General features: G+C 43.6%; 1 protein-coding gene across 1 annotated transcript in view; it reads left to right on the top strand.

Annotated features, from left to right (window-relative positions):
* Positions 1-24,763, top strand: part of TESPA1 (thymocyte expressed, positive selection associated 1) — a 32,055-nt gene extending 7,292 nt beyond the window's left edge. The window contains exons 3-10 of the mRNA XM_061621706.1: positions 1,955-2,154; positions 5,320-5,362; positions 9,784-9,833; positions 11,574-11,627; positions 16,740-16,776; positions 21,132-21,230; positions 22,037-22,245; positions 23,897-24,763. Of these exons, the coding sequence (XP_061477690.1) occupies positions 1,955-2,154; positions 5,320-5,362; positions 9,784-9,833; positions 11,574-11,627; positions 16,740-16,776; positions 21,132-21,230; positions 22,037-22,245; positions 23,897-24,627 (1,423 nt within the window). The 3' untranslated portion in view covers positions 24,628-24,763. The remainder of the gene's footprint in view (positions 1-1,954; positions 2,155-5,319; positions 5,363-9,783; positions 9,834-11,573; positions 11,628-16,739; positions 16,777-21,131; positions 21,231-22,036; positions 22,246-23,896) is intronic.
* Positions 24,764-26,538: the final 1,775 nt, after the last annotated feature.

Genomic DNA, 26,538 nt, shown 5'->3' with positions numbered 1-26,538 from the left:
TGGGAGGAGTGGGGGTTGGTCAGGGGGTTGGTGGTAGATGGCATTGGTGAGTGAAGCATAGCAAGCAGGGGCACAGCCCCTAGTAATTTAGAAAAGAGTACAATATATCTCACCATAGTGAGGAAGACTGAGACCAGATGACCTAGGTATGTCCGCTCAATCTGCTCTCCAGGTGCTGCTAACTGTTGATGGGAACATCAGGCCCCCTCCCTGCTCTCCGTTCCTGGGGTTCTTTATGTTTAAACTGGAACATGGACTCGACAGTCAAATAGAGGAGTAGAAGTCCTCTGTAGAATAGGGTGCATGTCCACCCTTGAGAGAAGTCCTGCTCTCTCAAGGTATCATCAGTGAATTCTATCTATCTATCTATCTATCTATCTATCTATCTATCTATCTATCTATCTATCTATCTATCTATCTATCTATCTATCTATCTATCTATCTATCTATCTATCTATCTATCTATCTATCTATCTATCTATCTATCTATCTATCTGTCTATCTGTCTATCTGTCTGTCTGTCTGTCTGTCTGTCTGTCTCAATCTCAATTCCTCCTTGCTCAAATTTTTATGACCACCTCATTCAAACCTGAAAAGAAAAGCTTCTCAACTATTTCCTAATAGGGATGAGGAAGAAATGTATTCAGTTCACATTTTAACATGAACCTACCAGATTCATACTTCCTGGAACAATATGTGAATTGAGACACAGGCTGCAGTCCTAACCTCTAACACCTGCCTGCTGGGGTTGCAGAGAGGCAGGTCCACCAGCACATCTGCAGCCCAGCTGCTCATGGTGGTAACAGTGGAATGGGATGGCAAGAAGATCAAGCCTAATACCAGTCAGTGAGGGCTGTGAGACTGGCTTGGGAGTCAGTGGATCCCAGGCCATCTCATCCCTGCCCCCTCTCCACCCTCAAAATGCCCCATTTTTGGACTTTCTGTTGGGCTCTGTTGGTAGGAATATCCCCAGTGGGTCTCTCGCCCACCCACACATTTGGTGGGCAGAAAGGGGAGGTTGGTGCCAATGGTGGGAGGCCAGCTCATCCAGGAAAGCCAAGAGAGGGACTCCTCTGCTCAGTCCAAGCCCCCCACAGCCTAAATAAGGGGAGGGACTGGATCTCTCTGGCAGCTATCCTTTAAAATCTGAATTTTCTGAAGCTGTTTTCCAACCAAATAATGCATACAATAAAGCATATATCTGTGGAAAATGCATGCAAAAATGTGTGTATTAGTGAAAACAATATGCAAACATGCATTCTGTTAGGGGAAACGTGCTTGCAAGAATACACTGGGTGGCATTCAACCACCATGTCTCATCAGTGCTAGGTTTTCTGCTTGCGCAATGGGGCTTTACCCCCTTTCCTCCTCCATGCATGCCACATACCCTTCCCAAATCTGCTCTAGAGGGCTGGGGGTTATCTAGCACAGATTTAGGGGGAACTTGGAGGGAGGAGAGGGAGAGAATGTTCCGCTGTGGAAGCAGAAATCCTTGCACTGCTGTGCTGGATTCCATCCATATGCATCTATTAGGAGAAATGCACATAAAAATGTGTGTGAATTTTCATGCAGCCTTTAATTTTTTTTTACAAATGTATGAAAAAATAATGTGAACTGAACTTAAGATGAGAAAACTGAGAGAAAATGAAATGGACCGCTTGATTCATCTCTGTCTTCTAACCATGAACTTCTGTCCTTTGCCTATTCTGGGCTATTACCCAGCAATCTGCCTAATGAAGGAATGTCCAGGCAGCAACCATAGCCGTAACTCCTTAAAGTATATCTACAGTTTTATTCCTGGATGGTGGTAGTGGAGGAGGCAGGGAACACTGTGCCCCAGGTATCAGGCGGCTAGCAAACTGACTCCTAACAGCCCCAAGAGGAGCAGATCTGTAACTGCTGCCAAACTGAGCATCCTGTGACCTCAGCTTCCTGATGTTTTGTTCTTCCCTAGGTTCTTGCTAACTATGGATAACAATTTCACCTCGTGGCTGAGCCAGTCTTCCTGGGAGCGGCGGCAGGCATGGGCCAAGCCAAGCGGCACATGGCACAGTATGACTGTAGAAGAGGAGGTGTCCCAGGCCAAAGAGGAAGTGTCCTATGCTCCACAGGAAGTGCTTGCGTCTTCATTCTTGGAAGATGGTTTCTTGCAAGGTGGGAGAGCAGCCCTGACACATTCATTCTTAGTCTTAATATGTATCCCTCCCCACAACACCTATTTCAGCATAAGGTGTATTCAGGCACTGCCTGTGATCTCTGTGGCTTGTATATACAGAAGCTAGGGGCTCCATATTACACTATTTTATGGGGGGGGACAGGAACATGACACAGAGCTGATCAATGGGATCAGTTTATCATGACTTAAGTCCAACTTATTGTAATGCAGCACTCAGGTCCTGTTTGTGGGCTTCCCATAGGCCTCTGGTTGGCCACTGTGGAAACAGGTTGCTAGATTAGGTGGGCGTTTGGTCTGATCCATCAGGGCTCTTCTTGGGTTCTTATGTGCTAATGGAAACAAAGTTCAACTCACTTAGCCTGGATCAATCCATCACACAGAGAGACACACAGGCACACACACACAAAGGAAAAATGGGGACACTCTGGGAACAACCTCACTGTGGTCTGTTCAAATAAGTATTTCTTCTCCAGAACTGACTTGAGAGGCAGGAGGGCCTCAAGGTTTGTGTGTGGTTCGGATTGGTTTGTCCATCATAATGCCATCAAAGAAAAGCCCTGTGGCACTTCAGGATGGGTGGGAAAGAAGGAATTAGTACAGAAAGTTGAACCAGCATTTGATCTGCTAAAATGCATGGCTATGATTACATGAGTGAATCAGTACTACCCCACCCCGGCTGAGGGAGGCGATGTGAGCCCTCTTTCCCCATTGTGCCTGTCTTCTCCCTGCATCAAGCCTTCTGACCATGAGGAACTCTCCAAGGTCTTGAACAGAGTTTATCTCCTAACCCAGGGGTAGATGTTGCTGGACTCCAGCTTCTATCACCCTTGACCATTGGTTGTGCTAGCCAGGGCTGACAGGAGTTGGAGTCCAACATCATCTGGAGGGCCCCACGTTGCTCACCCCGATCTAGCCTTTTGCTACCTGATGTACTTGTAACAAGCGATTCCAGGGCTTCTGTAAGCAAGCCATGTGCTCGGCCACAGAGCTATGGGCCTTCCCCATGCACTTGCTCACCAGTGCAATCTCTTGAGTCATTTTGCTGTCACCTCCACCCCCATCTTCCTCCCCCTCTTTCTCTCACTTTCTCTTTTTCTATCGCAAGTGTGAGAAAATGTGGAGGGGCCGGGGGGATTTTTTTTAGTGTAGATAAAATAACACCCTCACTACATTATGCAACTAATATGTTAGTGACCAAAGTCAAAACTGGCACATTTCTTGAAACAAATAAATAAAAACAACCCCGCATGGATTATGAACGCAGCAGTTTCTGTGCACATTGCTCTAATTAGGCAGGAAGGCGGCACATCTTGCCTGTCAGAACATGGGCTGTGTGCCAAAGAATAAGCCACGGATGTGCATGTGGGTATTTAGAGCAGGAAAGTGGCAGTTGAGAAGAGGATGCCAAACTCTTCCCTCATGCTTTCTCCTTCATGTTTGCCATCTCCAGCTGTGTTCTCCTCTGCTCCCCTTAGTCAGTGGTGCCATCTGGGTAGGACCTTGAGGCAGAAGCTGAGGGCCCCACTCAGCAGAATCAGCAGGAGGGCCTGGAAATGTGGCAAAGCTGCTATGGATGTGGCAAAGGGTTAAGCCCCTCTTCTTTCATACCAGTCCCAGTCTGATTCCTCACCCTCTCCAGTGGCTGTTTGCAAAAGGAAAAGCAATCATGCAGGATCAAAGTAAGTGACAAATGTCACATCTAGTTTGGACCTTATCCAGCAGATCTGGGAACCTCGGCCCCACAGCTGGCAGACCAGGCAGCGGGGAGGGAGCAATGTGCATGGGAAAAGAAGCAAGCAGGAGAAAGGATGCTGACATCTTGCCCACACTTCCTGCCTGCTGCCTGCCCCCTCAGGTACTTCCCCACAACTCAAGAGGCAGTCATCTGCAAATCTCAGCCGGGGGGAAAGCTACTGGAGGAGGGGTTGCAGTTAAAGGCAAAACTGCCGGGAGGGGAAGGGTTATCATCCCTCCCCCTCCCAGCAGCCTCCCTGCAAATTGCACCTTCTCTTGACATGCAGCATTTAATTGACATTCATTTAATTTTTCATTTGTTAATTTCATTACTCGAATTGTTTTTTCTTTCTTTCTCTCTGTCTCTCTCCTCCCCCCCCCCCTTTTCTCTTTTTGCTGCTATTTATGCAGCGGCAGCAGCAGGCATCCTAGCAGCGGCTGTATCCCTAGTAGCCATAATTTCCTTTTCCCCGAGTGTCCCAGATGTGTCATTCTGGGAAAAATAAGAGCATCCAGAAAACAATGGTGCCCTCTAGTGGGGACTGACATATATAGGTGTATATATATTTGTGGTGGTCACCATTTCCCCCCAGGATAACCTGGAATGACACAATGTCAGGAAAAAGCAATGAATTCTGGGAAAAGTAAATGTTGGCCACCAGGAACCAGCTACCAAGAGGTCCTTTGCTGCTGCCAGAGAAGGAAAGCCCCATGCCAGATGAGGGATAAATGGGTACAAATGGTGTACCAAAAATGAACCTCTTGGCATTTATTTCATGAGAAATCAACATAGAGACAAAACAGCCCTATTTGGTTCAATTTTTCATTTGTTATGAAATCAGTTCACTTTCCTGGATGACATTCTAGTCCACAAGGCTGTGGGTCCTCAGCTTGTTGTAATGCAGGAGTAGGGGTAGACCCTTGCGCTGTTTTCAGCCCAAGGGCCATATTCTCTCACAGGCAGATTTCCAGGAGCCACATGCCAGTGTGGTGGACAGGGCCAGGAAAAAAGCAGACAGAGCAACACATGTGACTCTAACCTTTGTAGAGTAGGCCATAGTGACGCAAAAGCCAGAGATTTCTACCCACATGCACAACCTGCACATCTCTACACCCAGACGAGCAAGAGGCATTGTTACAATTCAAGGACACAGTCCAGCCAGGCAAAAGCACTTGAGGGGGTCCCAGAGCAAGTCTGATGAGAGACGGTGTGGCTTGCTGAGAGTCCCAAGGGTTGGACAGGGAGACTATGGAGGGCCGTCTTTGGCCCCACTGGATATGGATCATCATAGTAACCTACCCAGACACTTCATGATAGGAAATCAAAATTCGTTAAAGAATCTTTAGAAATCAAAATTCTTGAGGCGCAGTAGCACTTAAAGCTCTTCTTTTCTATTTGTTTCAAACAGGGAGCTCATCCAATAAGATTGAGACCTGGCTGGAAGAATGCAGGTGAGTACCTGAGAGGGGCCATGGAGGAGATCACAGGTACCCAGAAAGGATTTGGGGGTTAAGGCACACCCAAAGCTACAAAACTGCCAAAAAAGGAGATTAAGTCAGAAGCTGTATTTTGAGTTCCAGAAATTAGAAATTATATGCACTTGTATTATAATAGGGATGGGAAGCCTGTAACCCTCGCGATGTTCTTGGACTCCAACTCCTATGAGTCCCAGATAGCCTGTCCAATAGTCAGGGATAATGGGAATTGTAGTCCAGCAACATCTTGGGAGCAATAGGCTCCCCAACCTTGCATTGCCACCACACCAAAGAAGACTCGGGACACAGATATGGTATAATGTTATATTTATTAAAATATAACAAATATTAAGCCAAAACCCAATTCAATCAAATTAATCCAATTTAACTCCTTCGGGCAGGTGAGGTGCAGCTAACTAGTAGGGAATACTCTCTCAATCTTAAAATAGGTCAGTCACCTTGGACTGTAACTCCCCACCAACGATGTGGGAAAGTCATCCCTCCTTGCTATTGGAGTCAGGCATGTGGTTCCAACTTCTGCATCCTGGCCCCACCGTACAGGCGTTCACCATGATGCGCAAGCCGGTCCCACTAGGACACTCCCCAGATCCGCACCAGACATTAAGCACTGATGGTTCCCTAGGGAGTGCCCTTTACCAAAATGCCTCAGCCTCCTAACTTTCCCCCCCAAATACCTCACCTGCTCGAATTCCACGCCAGCCAAAGCAGAACAACCCGAACCGCCCCCAAAAGCCAATTGAATCAAACCAAGCAGTATGGAGTAGGCAAAACCAAAGGGATTCTGAAATCAGGATCCCCCCCCAAAAAAAATCCTACTCAGCCCCATTGGCGACTAGCAAAGCCCATACTGACAAGGGAGGGAGGGTGGGTGCCGCAAGGCAAAAAAGGCAGATTTTCAAGGGAGGAGCGGTCTTATATACCCGCAGATCCCTGCCTCATAATTGGCCCTAAAAATACCACCTGACCCCTTTGCTTTTCTTCACAAACCTTCCCGAGCCTTCTATTAATTATGGGTGGTGGCAAGCGGGAACGCCATTGCGGATCTGTCATTGCTGAATGCCTCTCAGGCAAATTTTGAGCTACTTCCCTCGAAAAGCATTGTGCTTGAGAATTTCCATTTGTTGAACCAGTAATGCCTCATTTGCAAATGCATGCGAGAAGCAAGACCCAGACAGCCTTTAATTCCAGGTAGCTTATACATAAAATGTAATTCAGTGTGAAGTTGACTGGAATGGGATGGAAGGAGAAGGTGGTCCATTTGTCTATGTGAGTTCATCATATTGTGTAAAGCAAAAAATGACTTTGCTGAACAGCACTGAGGTTGAGTTAGTAAGAAGCAAATCAGAATGCAAGGCAGCTAATGTGGCCGGGGGTAGAGTTGGACCTGGATCTCACAGATCTAGATTTATGTCCCTCACATGTGAATCTGCTCACTGGGCCAAGAGTCAAATGGTTATTTCTTAGGGGGAATATTTATTTGGTGAAGAATTTTATGAAGTGCTCTCAGCACTGTCAGATGAAGAGCTATCTTGAAAAAACTTGTCTCCATAAGAGGAAAAGCCACATTGTCTGTGGTCCACCTGGTCATTTTCTGATGGCCTCAGCTTTCCACTTATAATAATTAATGGCCTACCTTGCAGAGCTATCGTAAAGTGGGTTTGGCCCTTTGATGATGCAGGTAAAGGCTCTATTTTGTGCAGCGTCTTGGGTGGCAAATCTTGGATGACTTTATGGTTACAAAAAAAGTCATCCATGGCATGAAGGGGGGACATAGTCCAAGAGTTTTGCATTAAGTGGGAAAAAGTCAAAAGCTCTACTATCTATCTATCTATCTATCTATCTATCTATCTATCTATCTATCTATCTATCTATCTATCTATCTATCTATCTATCTATCTATCTATCTATCTATCTATCTATCTATCATGGTATAAATAAATCAGCTTACAAAATCAAACAATAAAAACAGAATTTTAAAAAAGGCTTGCAGGAAACCTGAATAAAATGCCAGCATTTTTTAAAACAAAACCTACAGGTTAAAATACCTGGTGAAATAATTTTTTAAAAGAGTTTCTACTTTGCACTGAAAGGAAAATAAGGAAGGAGGGCACCATGCAAACCTCCCTGGGGAGGGAATGCCAGAGGTGGAGGGACACAACTGAGGCAGATCTGTGCCTTACTTCAGGTGACAGAAAAAGGCTGATCTTAATACTTGGGCAGTTTTAAGAGGGAAAAGGTGACCCTTCAATTATCATGGATCCAAACCAGCCCTTTGAATTGTGCTTAGAGACAGACTGGAGGCTAGAATATCTTTTGTGAAGATATTCCCAGTAATTTATTATAAAACCATAATGTTTTTTGGCTTGATCCAACAGGGCTCTTCCTAAGGCCCATCCAACCCAGCACCCTGTTCTGATTGTGGCCAAGCAGATGCCTATGGGAAGCCCGAAAGCAGAATCTGAGTGCAACAGCTATTCTCCCCTTTTAATTAGCAAAGCGATCATAACTTACTTAGTTAAAACGCTAAACATTTTTTTTTAAAAATAGCTAAATGTTGGCCCCAAATGCAAAATGCAAACGTACTGCCTTCAAGTCAATTCTGACTTATGGCAACCCTATGAATAGGGTTTTCATGAGGCTGAGAGGCAGTGACTGCCCCAAGGTCACCCAGTGAGCTTCATGGCTATGTGGGGATTCAACCTTATGGCCCTTGCATGGTCTGGCAAAAGTATTAGACATAAGGATGGCTTCCACAGAGTGGAGTGCTCGTTTCTAACATGTGCTAAACATAGTACATGAACAACAACAACAACATTGAGCATTGGGCAGGGGGTTGGACTTGATGACCTTAAAGGCCCCTTCCAGCTCGACTGTTCTATGATTCTATGAAAATTGTACATGAATGGCACAAACAAATTCATCCCTGGCTATCTTCCTGAATCCTGGTGAGCAGGTACACTGGCAACCTACTGAGAGAGGAAGGCCAATGCGGATGAGCAGTTTCCAAACCAATTTGGGCATGGAAAAACACAAAGGGGGCATGGCTGTGCCCTTACAGCCACCCCCCAAATACTAGCCTGCCCCTTGGCTCCACTATCACTTGAATTGTGCTGGCTTTTGCCCCTCCTAAGTCCCACACAGCTGTTAGTGTTGTTGAATTCAAGACAGAGTGACTGTCTGGAGCTTCACTCCATATGCAGCAGCATAGCAACCCTGTACAGTAGGGCCCCGCTTTACAGTGCTTCGTTTTACAGTGATTCACTAATACAGCAGTCTCAATTAGATGCAATTAGACTAAAGCCCCACTCATACGGCGCTTGTTCCGCTTTTACGGCGGTTTTCGGGCATCGCTCGCCATTCTATTCAATGGGTTCCGCTTTACAGCGGTTTTTGCTTTACAGCGGGGGTCCGGAACGTAACCCGCCATATGAGTGGGGCCCTACTAATAAAAGCAAAGAAACAAATGACATTGTGGTGTCTGCCAGTAGTGTAGTGGCAAATTCAGAAGTGCAGGGTCCCTTCATAAGTGTCACAGCCATGCCCCCTTCTAAGATTATACAATCTTCTGAGATTATAGAAGAGTCTGGCTAGGCTTGAATATTGCTTTCTGCTTCTCTATCACTGTCACCATTTGACTCCTTTCTCACTGTCAGATATATTGCTTGAACTACTGAATCAAGTGTCTACAAGTTTATCTTCCGCTGCTAGCATACCACTTGATGATGTAGATGGGTGCTATCATCAGGAGTCACTGTCTTTTCATCTGCAGATGCAGAATTCTCACTCTCCACAACTTGGCTTTTTGAAGTAGGAAGTAATAGGAACTCATTTCACTCTGATTGGCTCCAGTCAGCAGGAAACTAGAAGGAAGCAAGTTAGAAGGCTCTTCTCGGTGGCTAACACATTCCCCTTTCATACTGATTGGCTCATAGGGCACTGGAGACATAGGGACTCTGCTGGGACTTGGGTTCCAAAAAAGTAAGGGGTCTAAGACCCCTCCCAGGACCTGAATGACTACACCCCTGGCCTGACTGCCCCTGACATTGCGTGTCATTTGGGGGCCTTCTGGGCTGCAGGACCCTAGACTGGTACTGTGTAGTCCAACTCTAGCGGTGCCACTGCTTGCTGGGTGGTACTTCATTGCCTGTGATGTTCCAGCTAGCAGAACATGGGAATATATTCTCTCTCTCTCTCTCTCTCTCTCTCTCTCCCTCTCTCTCTCTCTGTGTGTGTGTGTGTTGTTGTTGCTTATTTGGTGCCCTGGGCTCCTTCTGGGAGGAAGGGCAACATGTACATTTAATAAATAAATTAAATTACTACAATAATTTAGGAACCCTTATAGTGGTAATGATGAAGCTTTTGATTCTGGCTTTCAGCATATCAGGGGAGCCCTTTTCAGAGAGTATCTCTATTCCTGCTGCCTCTGGTAAGTGCTTTCCATCCTTTCTATCACTTGCTGGCTCTGCCTTCCCAGCAATGAAGTAAGATGGGCAAAAGCTTGGACACACCTCGATTGCCCAATTATATGTGATTCTCCGTCATGTTTCCTTCCTTCCTTCCTTCTTTATTTAGAAGAACATTTGTATACCGCAATTTCATTTTTAAAAAATCAAAGTGGTTTACAACAGTTAAAAGACAATAAAAACCACACACAAATTAAAATGGATCACCAGCTGACTATTAGTGAAAAAATGTTTTTTTCTTAATTGTCTGCATAAATCTGGTGGCAAAGGAAAGTTCTCAGCAAACATTTGAAAGTTAATATAGAAGGCACCTGCAGAATCTCTGTTGGATTAGCATTCCACAGGAGTGAGCCAGTAACACCAAAAGGTTGGTTTTATGTTGAAGTCACATGAGCCTTTCCCCAATTGATTTTTAAAATGAAAAGCAGCCACTCCAGGTTGCTGCAGTCTTGAGCAGATTACCAAGAAGAGGGGGAAAGGATATACAACCCTTTCTGCTTAGGATATTTCCCCACTCTAAGTCACCCCTCCAGCTCCAGATACATGTCCCCATGTTTTCATCCCATGGATGGGAAAGCCCTTGCTGGTGTAATTTTGAGTAGGCAAACTGTAGGAAGGGAAAAGGTTAATGAATCTCTTCCCCACTCTGGTGCAGCGACGGTGGAGAAATTTGATTCAGTTTGCATTTAAAGCTGAATTTATCAAATTTGCACTTTCTGAAGCAACATGAGAACTGAAACACAGCCATCCTTTGAAATTCACACTTTTCTGAATTTTGTGATGCAGTTCTCCAAGCAAGCATTGTTAGGCTGGACCCCAGCTGCCAATCCACAGCATAACTCTTGCAGCATCTCCCAACAATGCCCGGATTTCAAGCTATTGGAGAATGTTGTGGAGAGGAAGGACGGACCCCTGATGGGCTTCTCAACATTCAGGCCACATATATTAGCAGGGTTGTGGGTTCTCAGCATTAAACAACAACAACAAAATCATCAGCATGATTCTGTGACACAAAAAGCTGAGTCCTGCTGCAACCTATATACATTTTGCAAATTAAGCAGATTTTCATGCTGTTTTGTATTTTGCATAATTTATGCTCTTTCTGCTTATCATTGGATGAATTGGGAAAAAAGATGATTTTTTGTCTCTGCCTTGAGCATCTGTATTGTTTATAAGTCTATGTGTGTGTTTTGTATTGTTTTCAAACCTACTTTAGTTTTTATTGTGTGATTGCAAATCATCTTGAAATTTAACTGAAAGGTGATTCATTAATTCATAATACATAATAATTTGTGGGAGAAGTCAAGGAGATATACAGGGCACCTACACCCCCCACACACAACCACTGGAAATCTTATTCAGCAACTCCTTTGGTGTCTGAGATTTCACCCAGCATTGCCTGTAAATCGACAAGCATATTTTCACAAGGACTAGAAACTTGCTTTAAAAAAAAAATAAAACTAAGAATCTTAGGAAGTTGAATTCTACACTTTATGGCTTTCCTGTTCTTCTGTGGAATTGTAGCCTTGCCTTCACACAACCCTGCCTATGAAAGAGCTATGTTATTCCACATCCCCTACATAGAGACAGCCCCTCAGACTTTTGACTTTGTCCAGTCCCCTTTCAGCCTCTGAATATATCTGTTTCCCTGTAGACTGCCCAGGGTTGACTGTGGATTTGCTGTGCTTTTTGCTAAATTGTAGGATCCTGCAGCAACACAACCAGCTTTGAAGATGACCTTAGCCTGGGAGCAGAAGGTAAGTAGTGAGGACTGTTGGATGTGAGCAGGCCTTCCTTCCAAATGGCCATGGGTGATGAATGGTACATCAGCGGCAGGAGAACTAATTTGGTGACACAGCTGATGTGCTCAATGTGTGTGTTTCATAATAGCCAAAATGAACAGAGCACTGTGAGTTTGCATCACTGTGCCGAGCAACTGGCAGATAAGTGGCAGTGGGAAGTAATGTAATAAAACCAACAAAGAACACAATCTGAAGAAGATATGTCAGCTTAACAGGATCCCTTGGATTTGCCAGCCTGCAAATTCAGAAATCAGTTGTGCTTACTTTTCACGTACAATTGACCTGAAGGATATGCATACCAGGCAGATACAGTTTTCCCAAAGACAATCAAAGCATCATTTATCATACTGTATCAGGGTGCCATCAGCACTGGACCTTTCCATGCTGTGCCAATGATAACAGGAAATGGTACAGCAATACTTTTGGTTCCTACTGTGTTGGACCTGAGTGAGTCAACAGTTCTGACTAAGCCTAAGCCAGCATTCTCCAAACATCAGATAGCAGAGAAGCATACTTTTTTTAGAGTTAAATTTAGAGGAACACTTCACTTTCACCAAAAAGGCTGACTGGTAGAGCAAGGATGTCCAACCTTTCTGGGCCTGGGGCACATCTGGAAATCTAAGAAAATGTTGTGGGCACCACAAAATATCCATTTCATAGAAGAAAAAGTGGTGATTCTGACCCCCCCCTCCAAATAACAGGGCAAACACTTATACCTTCCAAAAAACTAAATCACAGGGAAAAGCAGACAACTCCCCCCAGAAAAAAAAACACAATTAAGAATAAAAATAGGGAAGGGCAGTGGCCTTAGTAGGCATCAAAGGGTTCATGTTTCAGGACATTGTGGGGCCCATGGATGGCACCTTGAAGAATCCCAGTTGTAGAGTGTACAAGAGAAGGAACTGCTCACTTACAGAGGAGTCCATCCGTATGTCTCTGCATGAGTCACTGTCCGGGATGGGGGAGAAATTCAATTCAGTTCATATCTGAAGGTGGATCTATCAAATCCACACTTTCTGAAACAATATGAAAACCAACACAAAGCCATCCTTCAAAATTCACACTTAACTGAATTATGTGATAGTTATAGTTCTCCAAGGGAACAATGTTTACAAAACTGTATGTTAGGAGAAAGTGGGCATAAAAACGACTATATTGGTGAAAATAGCATACAAAAATATTTCATACTATGGAATATTGCTTGCAAAAATATATACATCAGTTAAAACTGCACCCAAAATGTGTTTATTTGGAGAAATTCATACTACAATGTTGATTAACTTTTATGATTTTTTTTAAATCACAAATTGCGTTAGAAATATGGAGAACTGAATTTTAGAAAAATGGAAAAAATGGGAAACTGAGAGACCAAAATTGGCAGACCCTTCCATCTTAGAGCTGAGCTGGTATGGTATAGTGGTTAGAGTGTTGGACTGAGATCTGAGAGACCAGGGAAAAATTGGGAAGGGGGAAACCATGTTTGTATGCCACTTTAAGCTCCTTGGAGGAAACATGGGATATAAATGTAATAATAATCCCTGCTTACTGTTGTGAGTGTGCATTTTTTGCTTGGGAAGAACCCTACTTCCAGCAGTGACTCATGCAGAAACTCAACATGCAGCCTCTTCTGAGAGCAGTTACTTCTGCTCTGTCTCTGCATGTGCCCAGAGTGATTAAATGAGCCATTCCCACCCAAAGCAAAGGCATAGCAGAATTGTACCCAGTCTTAGTACACGCAGGTTAGAAGGAGGCTAGGCCCGAGCAGTGACTTTTGCTGGGATGCCATGGGTAGGCCTTCTTTATTGGTGGTTAGTTTGGGCTCAAAGGAGTCTTCAATAATTTCATTATTTTATTTTTCATGGCATGCTAATGGTTCCCTTGTGGCACATTAGTGAGCCAAGCACAACATTTGATAGTTATTGGCTGAAGACAAAGTTATGCAACATTTGTACTCCTGTAGTCTCACCGTGCAAGTGGGAATTTTTGTATCGGATTCAGAACTGAGTAGCCTGAACATGCTAGAAAGGAAGTTTCTAGTCTTCATATTGGTAATGATTATCATTATTATTCAAATCTTTTTTTTTTTTTTCAATAATTTTTATTCAGATTTTCATAAAACATACAAGACAAAATCATAAAACATTCAAAGACAAAAAACAAAATCGAAAATAGTTAAACAAAAAGAAAAAAAGAAAAAAAAAAACAAAAATAAAAAATAAAGAGTAAAATATTGACTTCCCATTTGTCAAAGATCAAATCAGTTATAAGTCTATAATATATAACAATCCTGTCTCTTAAGTCATATTATAAAATCACTTTCCTCCAGTAGTTATCTTACTTAATCATCAAATCTCATAAACATTACTTTATTCTTTCCACAAAAAGTCAAAGAGAGGTTTCAATTCTTTAAGAAATATATCTATCAATTTTTTTTTCCAGATAAGCATATCGATTAATCCATCTCATTACTAATTATGATAATCTTGTTGTCATAACCATAGTCAAAATAAACATTTCAATTAATCCATCACATCAGAATCTGTTAGGTTCAATAATTTCAGTAGCCATTGTTCTATTATCCCTATTAGTTCCATTTTCCATCTTCCATCTTCAGTAGTCTTGTTAAGTCCAGTAATTTCAGTATCCAATCTTCCATTATCAGTATTCCATAATAATCTTGCTGTCAAAGCCATAGTCATATAGTAAGAGTCTGATGGGAATTACCTCTATCCCAAATATTTTCTTGCCATCCATTCTGAATAGGTTGCTGAAATACTGCTGTAAAATCATATCTCTGTTCTTTTTTTCAAAATACACTGGGTCATCTCTTGAAAGTTTTTCCATTGTCACATGGCTGCAGTTAATTCCATAGATTTTCTCTATATTGGGCTCCATCACATCATTCCAGTCCAGAAGATTATCCATGCCATTGATAACTTTATCTCTAGAATCTTCATTAATTTCTTCAGAGATAACATTGAGTTCCAAACAATAGATTTTATTTCTAAAGTCCATAGACTCCAAATCTTGTTCCTGTTCCACGTTTGTTCCAATCTCCGGGATCTCCTCTCTCACAGGGACCCCTGTTCCAGTCTCCAGGGTCTCCTCTCTCACAGGGACCCCTGTTCCAGTCTCCAGGGTCTCCTCTCTCACAAGGACCCCTATGTCTTTAATCTCCTGTGTCTCCAAACAATAAATTTTGTTTCTAAAGTCCATAGACTCCAAATCTTTTTCCTGTTCCACGTTTGTTCCAATCTCCGGGGTCTCCTCTCTCACAGGGACCCCTTCCAGGGTCACCTCTCTCACAGGGACCCCTATATCTTTAATCTCCTGCTTCATTTTACTCAATTCAATTTTCAGCTCCTTACAACCCTGTCGCAGGTTTTGTTTCGTTATCTCAATCTCATCCATTATTTTCTGAAACATAGTTATTTCCAGCTTCTCAGCCACTTTCTTAATTGCCATTTTAAAAGAAAAATGTAGGAAAACCACTTCTTATTTCAGCAACAATTGGGTTAATACTCCAAACTTGGTGACATCACAGTATAAACAGAGCAGACAGCCTTATCTCTCCATGCTAAAGTAAACAAAATGCAGTTCCCAGGATCGAAACAATTAATGGCGGTCGTCAGAAAACAGATTCGTCAAAATAAAATAAACCAAAAAGAGAGTAGTCTCAGACAATATAATATTCTTCAAAATAAAAATCTGGAATAGAAATCCCTCTTCTGTGTATATCTTTAGAATGCAAATCCAGGACAGCTTTTTGCAACAAAAACAGAGATAAGCTATTAATTAGTGAGTAGCAGAGAGAAGTTATGGCTCCCCAGTGAGATGTCAAAAACCGATCAATCTGGCAAATCTCTTTTAAACAGCAACAATTTAAGTCAAGTAAAAGAAAAATATAGAAAGAAGGGTGCTTGCCTGTTAGTGCGTTCTCTCTTAGAAGATAAGATGAACGTTCGCTTTTCCAGATAGAGCTTGTTGTTAAAAATCCGTCCCACCTTCGTCGGCTGGACCTCGTCCCATAAATTAATGAGATCTGGTCGTCCCAACAAAAATAGGCTTTGAGGTTAATCTCTTCGTTTCTCCCTACCCGGGAGAAGTTTAATCAGTCAAAAAAAGAAAAAATCTGACTGATATATCTGAATAAGCTTCTTTTGAGGCAGGAGCCCGTCTCAAAAGCAGGCACAGGCTAAGTCACCCTTCCCGGAAGTCCATTATTATTCAAATCTAAGTATTTCTTGCTTAGCTTGCTGTCAGATTAGCTGAGGCCAATTAATCAGAAAGGGATTAGATCTATCTAGGGCAAGGATGGGAAATCTCAGGCCCACGGGCCAAATCTGGCCCTCCAGGTCTTTCTGTCTGGCCCTTGGATCTCTCCCCAAGTTACATACCATGTCTTCCTTGTGTTTTTGCCTGGCTGGAATGTGTCCTTGAACTCTGATAATGCCTCTTACTTGCCTGGATGCAGGCTAGAGATGAGTATGTGCAGAAACTAGCCTACTGTGCAAAGGGAAAAAATTACATTAATTGCTCAGCCCACTTTTGCCTCTGACCCCACCCACCACTGCCCTGTGGCCCTTAGAAGGCTGCCCAGAAGGGAATGAAACACAAGGCAAAATGTATCTTGGTCAAGCAGCTACGGTCTTGCAAGGTCTCCTTGCAAGGGTGAGATCAATTGCTTAGCACAGCAGCTCAAGTTTGCCCCATAGTTAAAGTCTGGTAAAAGGGTCTGCTTTGATCTAATGGCTCAAGTTCGTGACGGTTTCATTAGCTTTCAAAGGAGGTGAGGCACTTTCCCACTCAACTGAGTTTTTTGGACATCCTACCTTAGCTGCTAATAAGATTGCTTAGCAAAACTCGGGGAAGGTGAATCTGGCTGATTGATCTCCCAATTTTGTTCTGAGTTCAAAGTGGGAGAGATTAGTCTTAATACTGGATTTTTACCATTGTAAATGGAAGTTGGCAGACTTGCTTAGTGTAGGGTTCTCGGCCGTCTGCTCTCTTTTGGAGGGATCCTGTGTACCTTTTGCTCACAAGATCCTCTTCTTCTTTTCCTTCCAGCGATGATGCTATTGGGCAAAGACAGAGCCGAGCCCAGGTGAGAAACAGTAATGAAGAAGCTTAGCCTTGCTGAAGCAATTTTTTTTTGGTACAAATCTGAAATTCAGCAGTACTTCAGATTTTAAATCTTATTCTTGGGGGGAGGAGGGGAAAGTTTCAGATTTTACTTCTGAAATGAGATGTTGAGGGACATTTAAACAAGAACAACCACTGCGCTTAAGTGTATGGAAATAGACAACACTTTTAAAAAAACCTAAATCATTTATATTGGTTATTAAATTTACAGTAATAATATTAATACATGCTGATTAATGATTTGTATTGTTTGTCTTTCCAAGAACCTGCACATGAAACTGAACCCCTCCCCCCAAATGGGAATACTGAGTAGGGAAGGAAAAACAGATTAGGGGAATACCAATATGAAAGAATAATTTTTTGAATTCTTCCCTGCCACACACACATTTGTTTAAGATGTAACTAGTATGGCCACAATCCAACAAAGAGTTACAAGCAGGGATGGGGGAGAAATTCGATTCAGTTCGCATTTAAAGCCAAATGTATCAAATTTGCACTTTCTGAAACAACATGAGAACCGAAAAACAGCCATCCTTCAAAATTTGCATGTATCCAAATTTTGTGATGCAGCTCTGCAACCAAGGAATTACAAAAATGCATCTATTAAGGGAAAGTGTGCATAAAAAAATGAATTATCTTACTGAAAATAACATACAAAACTGGATTACATTAGGAGAAATTGCTTGCAGAAATGTGTACATTAGTCAGAACTGTGTATAAAAATACGCGTGTTAGGAGAAATTTGCATTAAAGTGCTGAAGAATTTTCATGAGGATTTTTTTTAAAAAAATTAGAACCAAATTTACAATTGGAAAAATGAGGAACTGAGAAATTGACAGATCTTTCCATCCTTAGTTATAAGCATTTGATCCCATTGAAGTTCAAGGGGTTATGACTGTGCACCTCTGCTCAAGTTCACGACTGATATTCAGAGCCATGGTGCCTCTGGTCCTGGAAATGATATATAGCCATAATAACTAGTGGCCATTGGTAGACTTTGTGCAGGAAATAGATGGGATTGGAGCAGAGATGCCTTTGCCTCTTCTCCACCACTTGGAATGGATGATGTAACACATGAGCAGAGACGTCTCTGTGGCCTCCCAATCATGCTGAGGCTTCTCTTACGCAATTTCCCCCACCCCCCTGCTTTGTCAAGAAACAGAAATCACATGACTTCTTCATGCAATCAAGCATTTATGTAGAGGCCCAGGTTCATATACTATATCCTCTACTTGGTAGAGAGCAGGGTGGTGATAGTATTGCTCCATACTGCCATGTGAAGCCTCTAGGAAATGCATGAACCATGGTTGGATTGTGACCATATTGCCTGTCACCCTTAGCCTCTCACTTGGCATCACCTTGCTCCCTTAACTATAACTATAAATAGAAGGTGCTTCTGTTTCATGGGTCTTCCTTGCTGAGTAGTTGGGTAGATAGCACAACACCACAAACTATTTTTGTCTGGTTTGTTTGTGAGACGAAGGCAGTTGAATCTTGCTTCCTGTCTGGTAGCACCATCCCTACTTCTTTCATGGCTGATGTTGTGGTGGTCATCATTGGTTTCCGTTGATACAGTAGGGCCCCACTCATATGGTGGGTTACGTTCCGGACCCCCGCCAAAAAGCGAAAACTGCTGTAAAGCAGAACTCATTGAATAGAACGCCTGAAAACTGCCATAAAAGTGGAACAAGCGCCGTATGAGTGGGGCTTTAGTGTAATTGCATCTAATTGAGACCACCGCATTAGTGAAGTGCCATAAAGCGAAACGCTGTAAAGCGGGGCCCTACTGTGTCTCTTTGGTTGCCCTATCCACACCCTTGCTAAATGCCCATGTTGTGGGAGTTTGTAAGAGCAAAGGCCTAAATCTAGCATGGAAGTAGTGTTTGTCAATTTCCACAAGCAGTTAGCTGCAAATCCTGGAGTTGTACTCAAAATTTGATATAAAATGAAACACAAAGTGGATGTTTTTTTGGGGGGGAGGCATTTCTCCGCGAGTATAAAAAAAACCCTGAGGAATTTTGAGGGAAGCTGAAAGAATTTCAAAAAGATTCATGGAATTTCTGAGGAAGACTTCACTCATGTAACTATTTTTTTTTTAATCAAGATTTGATGGGTATGTACATTTTGACAATCACACTCTGTTAAACTTTATTTTGTTGTGAGAAAAAAAGGTAAATGAGATTCAGGCCCCCATCTGCTCTTGACACAGACTGAGGTATAAGCGTTCTGACTTGGCATTATTATAGTTGTTGTTGTTATACTGCATTTTCCACAAATACACACGTGCTCAAAGCGGTTCACACAAACAGTCCAAATGCTGTAACACAACACATAATAAAAAGTATAATCACTTCCAACATTAAGAAAAAAAATATACGTCAAAGTACAAATGAGCATAAAGCTCAACAACTAAGCCAAAGCAAAAATATTTAAAAACTAACCCCATAGCTGATACAAAAATCTCTTCCATCCTCCCGACCCCCATAGCTCAACCCAAAGGGCCAGAAAGTCTTCTGAAGGCAGCTCCCTTTTGAAGGCTTCCAGGGCTGGAGGGTGGGGCATGGCAGGTGGAAATAGCCCTCCCCCAGAGCTTGGAAAAGTTACTTTTTTGAACTACAACTCCCATCAGCCCCAGCCAGCATGGCCACTGGATTGGGCTGATGGGAGTTGTAGTTCAAAAAAGTAACTTTTCCAAGCTCTACCCTCCCCTTATGATAAACAGAGTCTCTCTCCCCTCATCACCACCCCACAATGGGTGGTGCAGTGCCAGCCTGTGGCATTTCGCTGTTTAAGGTGATGGGCAAGATTGGTTGTTGACATCTTAGGTCAACACGGCAATGGAGTGGCACTCTCCCCTACAACTGGCAGCAGGCTAGACTAGGGGCTACAGGCCAGGCCATGTGGTACACGAGTCTCTGTCTTCTAACACCTTGGCACCATTCCTCACCCTCCCCCAGCATCTGCTGCCTGAGGCAACTACCCCACTCTACCTAATGGTAGGACCGGCCATGTAACTGTACTAGTTCAAACTGCAGGTAGGTGCTCCCATTTGGAATGCTTCACATTCCCTTTTTAAAAATGAAATAAAAAATCCCCCATGCCAAAGGAAGTACATCAGGAAGAAAGGTTCTAGGTCAGCACTCTCTACTTGCATAGTCTTTTTTAAAAATAAATAAATAAATAAAAGGGAGCATTTTAAAATATGTGATCCTCTCACCTGCAATATAAACTGGTATACATTCTGTTAAAACACCTCAGGATTCTGCCACTTCATTTCCCGAGTGAGGGCAGTGGAGTGGGAAGACCCAAGACCGGTCCTATTGAAGTATGAGAATTAGGGATGGGATCCATTGACCAGTGCCAGTTCAAAAGCATTCCGCCGACCTAACAGGCCAGTATCAGTTTGAGTTTGTCCTTTGTCCACTATCCACTGCTTTTACCTGTCCTTTTTCCATCCCCCAAAATATTGATATTAACATCAATATTTTTAAAGAAATTTTAAAGAAAATATAGATAACATTATTGTTATCAATGCTCTAGAGGTGGAGTTTTTAATTTAAAAAATCCATTTTCAAAAATAGCCACAGAAAATCACTATGCAAAAATCTGATCTGAAACAATAGAGAATAAACAAATTAATGGATAAGTCAGTACGAAATCTGAACTGGGTAGAATTCTAGCACATCCCTAATGAGAATATATCTGTGTGGCCAGGCCTCTCTATCTCACCCTCAGAACTCTCCCTAGGCCATACCCTGTCTCCAGGTCATGCCTCCAACTGGTGGTGCTCTACAACTTCCTTGAGTGCTTTTGCCTGGTTGGAATGTGTGATAAGGTCTTTAATTTGCCTGGATGAAAGATGGAGTGGTGTGTATGTATTCAAACCTCTGATTTTTGCATGGATGCAGTGTAGCTGACTGTACAAAGCTAACAATGACAGCCATTGCTCTGACCACGTTTGCCTCTAACCCCATCCATCACTGACATGTGACCCCCAGAAAGTTCGTCACAAAGGAATGTGTCCCTCCAGCTAAAAAAAAGGTTCCCCACCCCTGCTATAATGCATATTCCTTATATTGCAGGTTTTGTATCAGTTGAGCTATCACATATTCCCCAAAGAATATTGGGCACTGTAGTTTGCTGAGGGTGTTGGAAACCCCGTTAGAGATCTTGTAAAACTACATTCCCCAAGTTTCTCTATGGAGAGGGAATTATGATTAAAGCAATGTTTCTGTGGTGTAGAAATCCCTTTAGTGATGTTTTCTTCCAGGCCAGATAAGCCTGGCCATCTCTTCACTGTCTCTACTTCCATGGCAGGTCCCAAAAACGTACATGTTGGCCTTCCCAACATCTTAATCTGGATCACAGCATGACTTCCAGTGCCATCTCTGTCAGCACTAACAAGACTAGCTCCAGGTAAGCGTGGATCATATTTATGGAGAGTTTGGACTGGGTTTGAAACCGACCTACGTCACTGATGCACCAGTGATGAGTATAGGAGCAGAGATACCTGGATTCTAGTCCCTACACCAGAGGTAGCCAGCATGGCACTCTCCAGATGTTTTGAACTCCAATTCCCATCATCCCTGACCATTAGCCATGCAGGCTGGGGCTGATTAGAGAGTTTTAGTCCAACAACATCTGGTGGGCTCCAAGTTGACTATCCCTGCCCTACATCACCATGAAACTTATTCTAAGACCTTAAGCTGAGCATCCGCTCTGATCTTACCTCACAATGTTGCTGTGAAGATAAAATGGGGGTGAGAAAATCCCACAGATGCTGCCCTTTGTTCATTGAAGGAAGGATGAGATAAGCATGTAACAACCTATCAGAGCTTGGAAAAGTTACTTTTTTGAACTACATCTCCCATCAGCCCAATCCAGTGGCCATGCTGGCTGGGGCTGATGGGAGTTGTAGTTCAAAAAAGTAACTTTTCCAAGCTCTGCAACCTATACATAAAATTCTGATATCCCCTTTACTGCCAGCACAACTCCATGGCATAAATACAAGAGGAGGTGAAAATTTGGAAGTCAGCATTAAAACAGTAAAACCAGGGATAGTCTGTGTGAAGATTGGGGTATTCTGGGATGCCAGACTTGCGGTGGAAAAGGAGCTTGTCGACATACCTAGTGGTGTATGTGTGGGTATTACCTGAAAACAGCAACTGATTAAAAGCAAAGTTCAATAATCATGTGTTCACACCCCCTCCTCCTACCCCTAGTATCTCCGAAGTGCTGGACCTCTGTGAAGTTGATGCTGAGACCATCTTGTCCAATCTGGGCTTCATTCAAGAGGAGACACGGGCTGCATCTTGGATCCCACCTCGGTTCTTCTCTGTTCCATCCCAGGCAGAGGGCATTGATTTCCAGCTTTTCCTGAGAGCCCAGGTGCAACGGCTAGAGATGGAGGATCCTTGCGTGATGTTAGCAAGTAAGTGTCATGAACCTTTCAAGACCATCAGTTCTGGGACTGTGATCTCAAAGGATGAGGCTGGCCTCTTACTTCAACTCAGAGCACATGCTTTGCATGCAGAATGTGCCATGTTCAGTCCCTGGCATCTCTGGCTGAAACCTGAAAAGATTTGTAGCAGGTGCTGGGAAAGACCCACTGCTTTTGAGACCAGGTAGAAAGTCAGTCAGAACTGGAACCAGGAGCATAGGACAAGGCGCCAAACCTCGCTTAGGCAAGAGGAAGGCAGAGAAGAACTGGAACTCAGAGGGGGCAGCAACAAAGCCAGGAAGAATGTTGGAAAGGATTGTCATGTATGTTTGCTGCTTGTGGCAAGGATAGGGGAACCTGTGACCCTCCAGATGCTGCTGGTCTACAATGTCAGTCCTTGTTGACCATTGGACATGCTGGCTAAGGGCTGGTGGGAGCTGGAGTCCAACAACATCTGAAGGGCCATTAGATCCCTTCTAAGAGGTAATGCCTTCATTCTGCCACCAGGGAGCAGCAGTGATTGGAACACATGATAAAGAGAGGGGAGAGATCTGCCGAGTAGAAACTCTGTATTGCTCAGGAGGAAGAGCAAAAGGCATTCATTTATCAGTAGGCTGAGGGGAGAGGCAAGATAGAGCACATCTGTTCTGGGAAGATGGTTCTCCCTTTCCCTCACCTATTTACCTTCCAGGAAGTAGCAAGAGTCCAGTTGTTTCCTGTCCCCTGCTATCCCATTAGGCCAGGGACAGGGATCTTCTTTTTCTCCAGATGTTGTTGGGCTCCAGCTCCCACCAGCTCTGAGTCATCTTGCCTCTCATTTCTACTCAGAAGAACTTCCCCCTCCCATTGTCATGTATTGTTGTGACCTGGGACAGGGGGGAGGGCTTGCAGGAGGAGGACTCTGACTTTGAGGACTCAGGCATGGGGTTGAGGGACGAAGGATCTCAGCACACCCAAATCCCAACTCCTCCCTTGGAAGCACAGAGAGAGCTGTCAGAGGTTGCTTCTGAGGACATGCCCCTTTCTCCTGCACCTGAGGAGCTACCTGATCCACGTGTTGATTCCCAGCTGGGCATTCAGCAGTTTCCCACGCCTACCCAGTCAGCTAGCCCCCCTCATTCAGGGGGAGAAGTTGAGGTCCAGCCCCTTTTCCCCGGCTCTCGCAGAATTCAGGCGTGAAGAACAACTGCCGGCCGGGGTTAAAAGGAGCCGTAATTTGCGTGTGAAAGTGAAACCTATTTAGGGGGGCATACAAGGAGGGGGTGCTGAGTCAACGTCTGTAAGCGGAGGATTGCTTAGTCAGCACTAGTCGGGGAAATAGTTCTTAGAAAGCATAGTTAGGTGAAAGAGTCGAAAAGCTTTTGATATAACTGTAACTTTAATAAAAAGATAAAACCTTACTGAGCCGTGTGCTCCTGCATTCCTCGGCTCCAGACGCGACATGTATTCTAGTCACTGCGGCCCTCTGGTGGCAGAATGAAGACATTACTTCTTAGAAGGGATTAGGAATATGAAACCAGGCCTTGTTTTCAGATGTGTGCACAGTCTCTGTCACATGGATGTGACCTGGAGAATCTGGAAGCTTGGGTTTCTTGGATCTACACTTTTTCCCCTCTGATGGTTCCCACCTTTCCTTTCACAGGCCGGTTCAAGCAAGTCAAGACTCTGGCTGTAACAGCTGATGCTTTCTTCTGCCTCTACTCATATGTGTCTAAGACCCCCATCCAGAAGATTTCCCCTGCCCACTTGTTCTGGGACTTCTCAGAAATCTCGGATTCCTGTAATGTTCCTTCCAAACAAGAGACTCTATCTCCTCTTAAGCGTCTGCAAAGAGCCATTTCTATGATGTGCTTGTACACCTCACCCCAAGAAGGAGGGCCTCCGGGACCTTCCAGTATGCAATCTCCCCTGAGCCGCCTGGAACAGATAGTATGGGAAGTGATGGAAAAGACCCGCAAAGACAGATTCCACTTTGATGTGGAGGGCATGAAAGATGAGGCTCACATGGTGCTTTCTGAAGCTTCCCTCTGCCACAGTGGAATGGGAAGTGACTCTTCGGAGTCTACTGTGGTGGAGGGGACTCCTGTGATTTCTTCCTGCTTCTGCCCTGAAGATTCATCTCATTCTGGGGAAAAGACAGGGCTTACCCTGCTGGGCTTGAGACCGTGGTTTTCTCACTGCACTGGTGGGGCAAGCCTGGAGGGGCCAGATCATCTCGGCCATCGAGAATTATACAATTACAGACTTCATTCTCCTGAAGTGGTTTCATCTGCAGAGGAAGGCAGTGAAGAATCAAGTGGGGAGTGGTCAATAGAAAAGGACTCGACCCCCAGACAGGAGGACTGTATGGGCTCCTCAACAGAGGTGGCATAATGCAGTGGCTAAAACTGTGAACAATGAGCTAGCAAGTCAGCAGGTCTAATGCCACCTTGACTGTGAACTCAGTGCAGAGCTTGGAAAAGTTACTTTTTTGAACTACAACTCCCATCAGCCCAATCCAGTGGCCATGCTGGCTGGGGCTGATGGGAGTTGTAGTTCAAAAAAGTAACTTTTCCAAGCTCTGACTCAGTGGCAAGCTGCTATATGCCTCTGCTTCAGCCCCATATGTTCACTAAATAACAGTGATGTAGCTTAAAGCGTTGTTGTGAAGTGTGGGTGGCTAACTTGCAGCCTGTATCTGGCATCACAAACGTTTTTTGTGGTCCCCAAACCCAAGATTTGTGATTTTTTAAAATTAAAAACAACAATTGTTTCAAAAAGATTATTGGCTGGTTCTGTGGATTCCCTGCTTAACGGCATGATGCCAAAATGTTGTTTCCATTTTCCCATTTTTTATTTCTATTTATTTTTTTAAAAAGATATTACTAGTTTTTATTTTTAAAAACCTTTTTGGTTGGCTGCACCTGTAGGTCACCTGCCCAGATACTCTGACGCCAAAACGTTTCTGTGGACACCTGAATGTCAATGTTAATTTCTAAAAAAGGTTTTTTTCTTTACAGTCCACTCTGCAGGTCTGATGCTATGATGCCAGAAGGTTTTTGTGATCTCCAAATTTATTTATTTATTTTATGGAATCTAATAATGAGTCGTGAATGTTAAAAATGATATAAAATAGTGTAGAACTGCAGTTCTCACCATGCCCAGCTTTACACTTTGGGCATGCCCACTTTGACAAGTAGCCTCTGAAGGCTTGACGATGGGTTAATGCGGCCTTTGGCCTATTGTAAAGATTATTACGATAATGCATGTGAAATTGTTTGATCATGTGAAATAGCTATTTAAATGCTATGCATTGTTGTCATTATACATTGTTGATTGTAGGGACATAGATCCCACAGGACTTATAGCATTTGGAGTGGTAGCGAATTCATATGGCTTCCATATAAGCTGGAGCTGTGTATGGGCAAATAAATCCGCAAGACATCTAGATGTACCGAGGAGGTTTAGAGTGGCATGTCCCATTCCCCCTGCCCCTTATTCTTGTCTCACACCCCTGTTTTTCCTTAATTTTAGGGTTATTTATTGCTTTCACAGGCTGCTTGTATAATACTCTGAAAAGCTCTGTGTAGGACAGTAAGCTCAAATTGCAGGCTTTCTCACTCTCCATAAGTTGACAAAAAGCTGGGAAGAGGCCTTTACTCTGCCTGTGCTGAAACCAAAAGCTGAGAAAAGGCTATTTAATTAGCCACAACAGACAGTGGATGAGCTCATCACATGCACTGACACGGGCCGGGAATGAGCTTCACAGCTGTGTTCTCAGCCTGGCTAGCACAAATCAAAGCCCACTGAGGGATAAACAAACTGGCCACTGGGAAAGATAAACATCTCACAGGTATAGGTGCCACCTATGCCCTATCCCAGAGAGTCTTTTTGGTATAAATAAAGGGCCCTAGATCTGGGAAGATAAGCCTCAACACCGGCCTGAAGAGAAGCGTGGTGCGGTGTAAATCCAAACAGAGCCATAAAGGGGATTTCGTTGCTGTCTGAGGCTTCCAACAGGAAAAAAGAGAACATAAGATAAGATCTGGGCTCATCATTAGTTGCTTTAAGTGTTTTAGTGCCTGCCAAAAAACAACAGCTTTGCTTCAATAAAGCACTGAAAAAAATGTCTTCACAAGTGTGTTTCATAGTCTTTGAGATCCCGAACTTTCTTGCCTCTGACAAAACTACCTTTGGCAAAACAAGCTGCTGTCTTAAAATACATTTCACCCTTGGTGCATCTGGTTCAGTGTTTCTAATCTGACTGGTGGTGGCTCTCTTAGGCAGGGATAGTCAATGTGGTGC

The sequence above is a fragment of the Rhineura floridana genome, chromosome 3, assembly GCF_030035675.1.
Source record: "Rhineura floridana isolate rRhiFlo1 chromosome 3, rRhiFlo1.hap2, whole genome shotgun sequence".
NCBI classification, from domain to species: Eukaryota; Metazoa; Chordata; class Lepidosauria; order Squamata; family Rhineuridae; genus Rhineura; species Rhineura floridana.
This window is presented reverse-complemented; position numbering and strand designations above follow the sequence as displayed.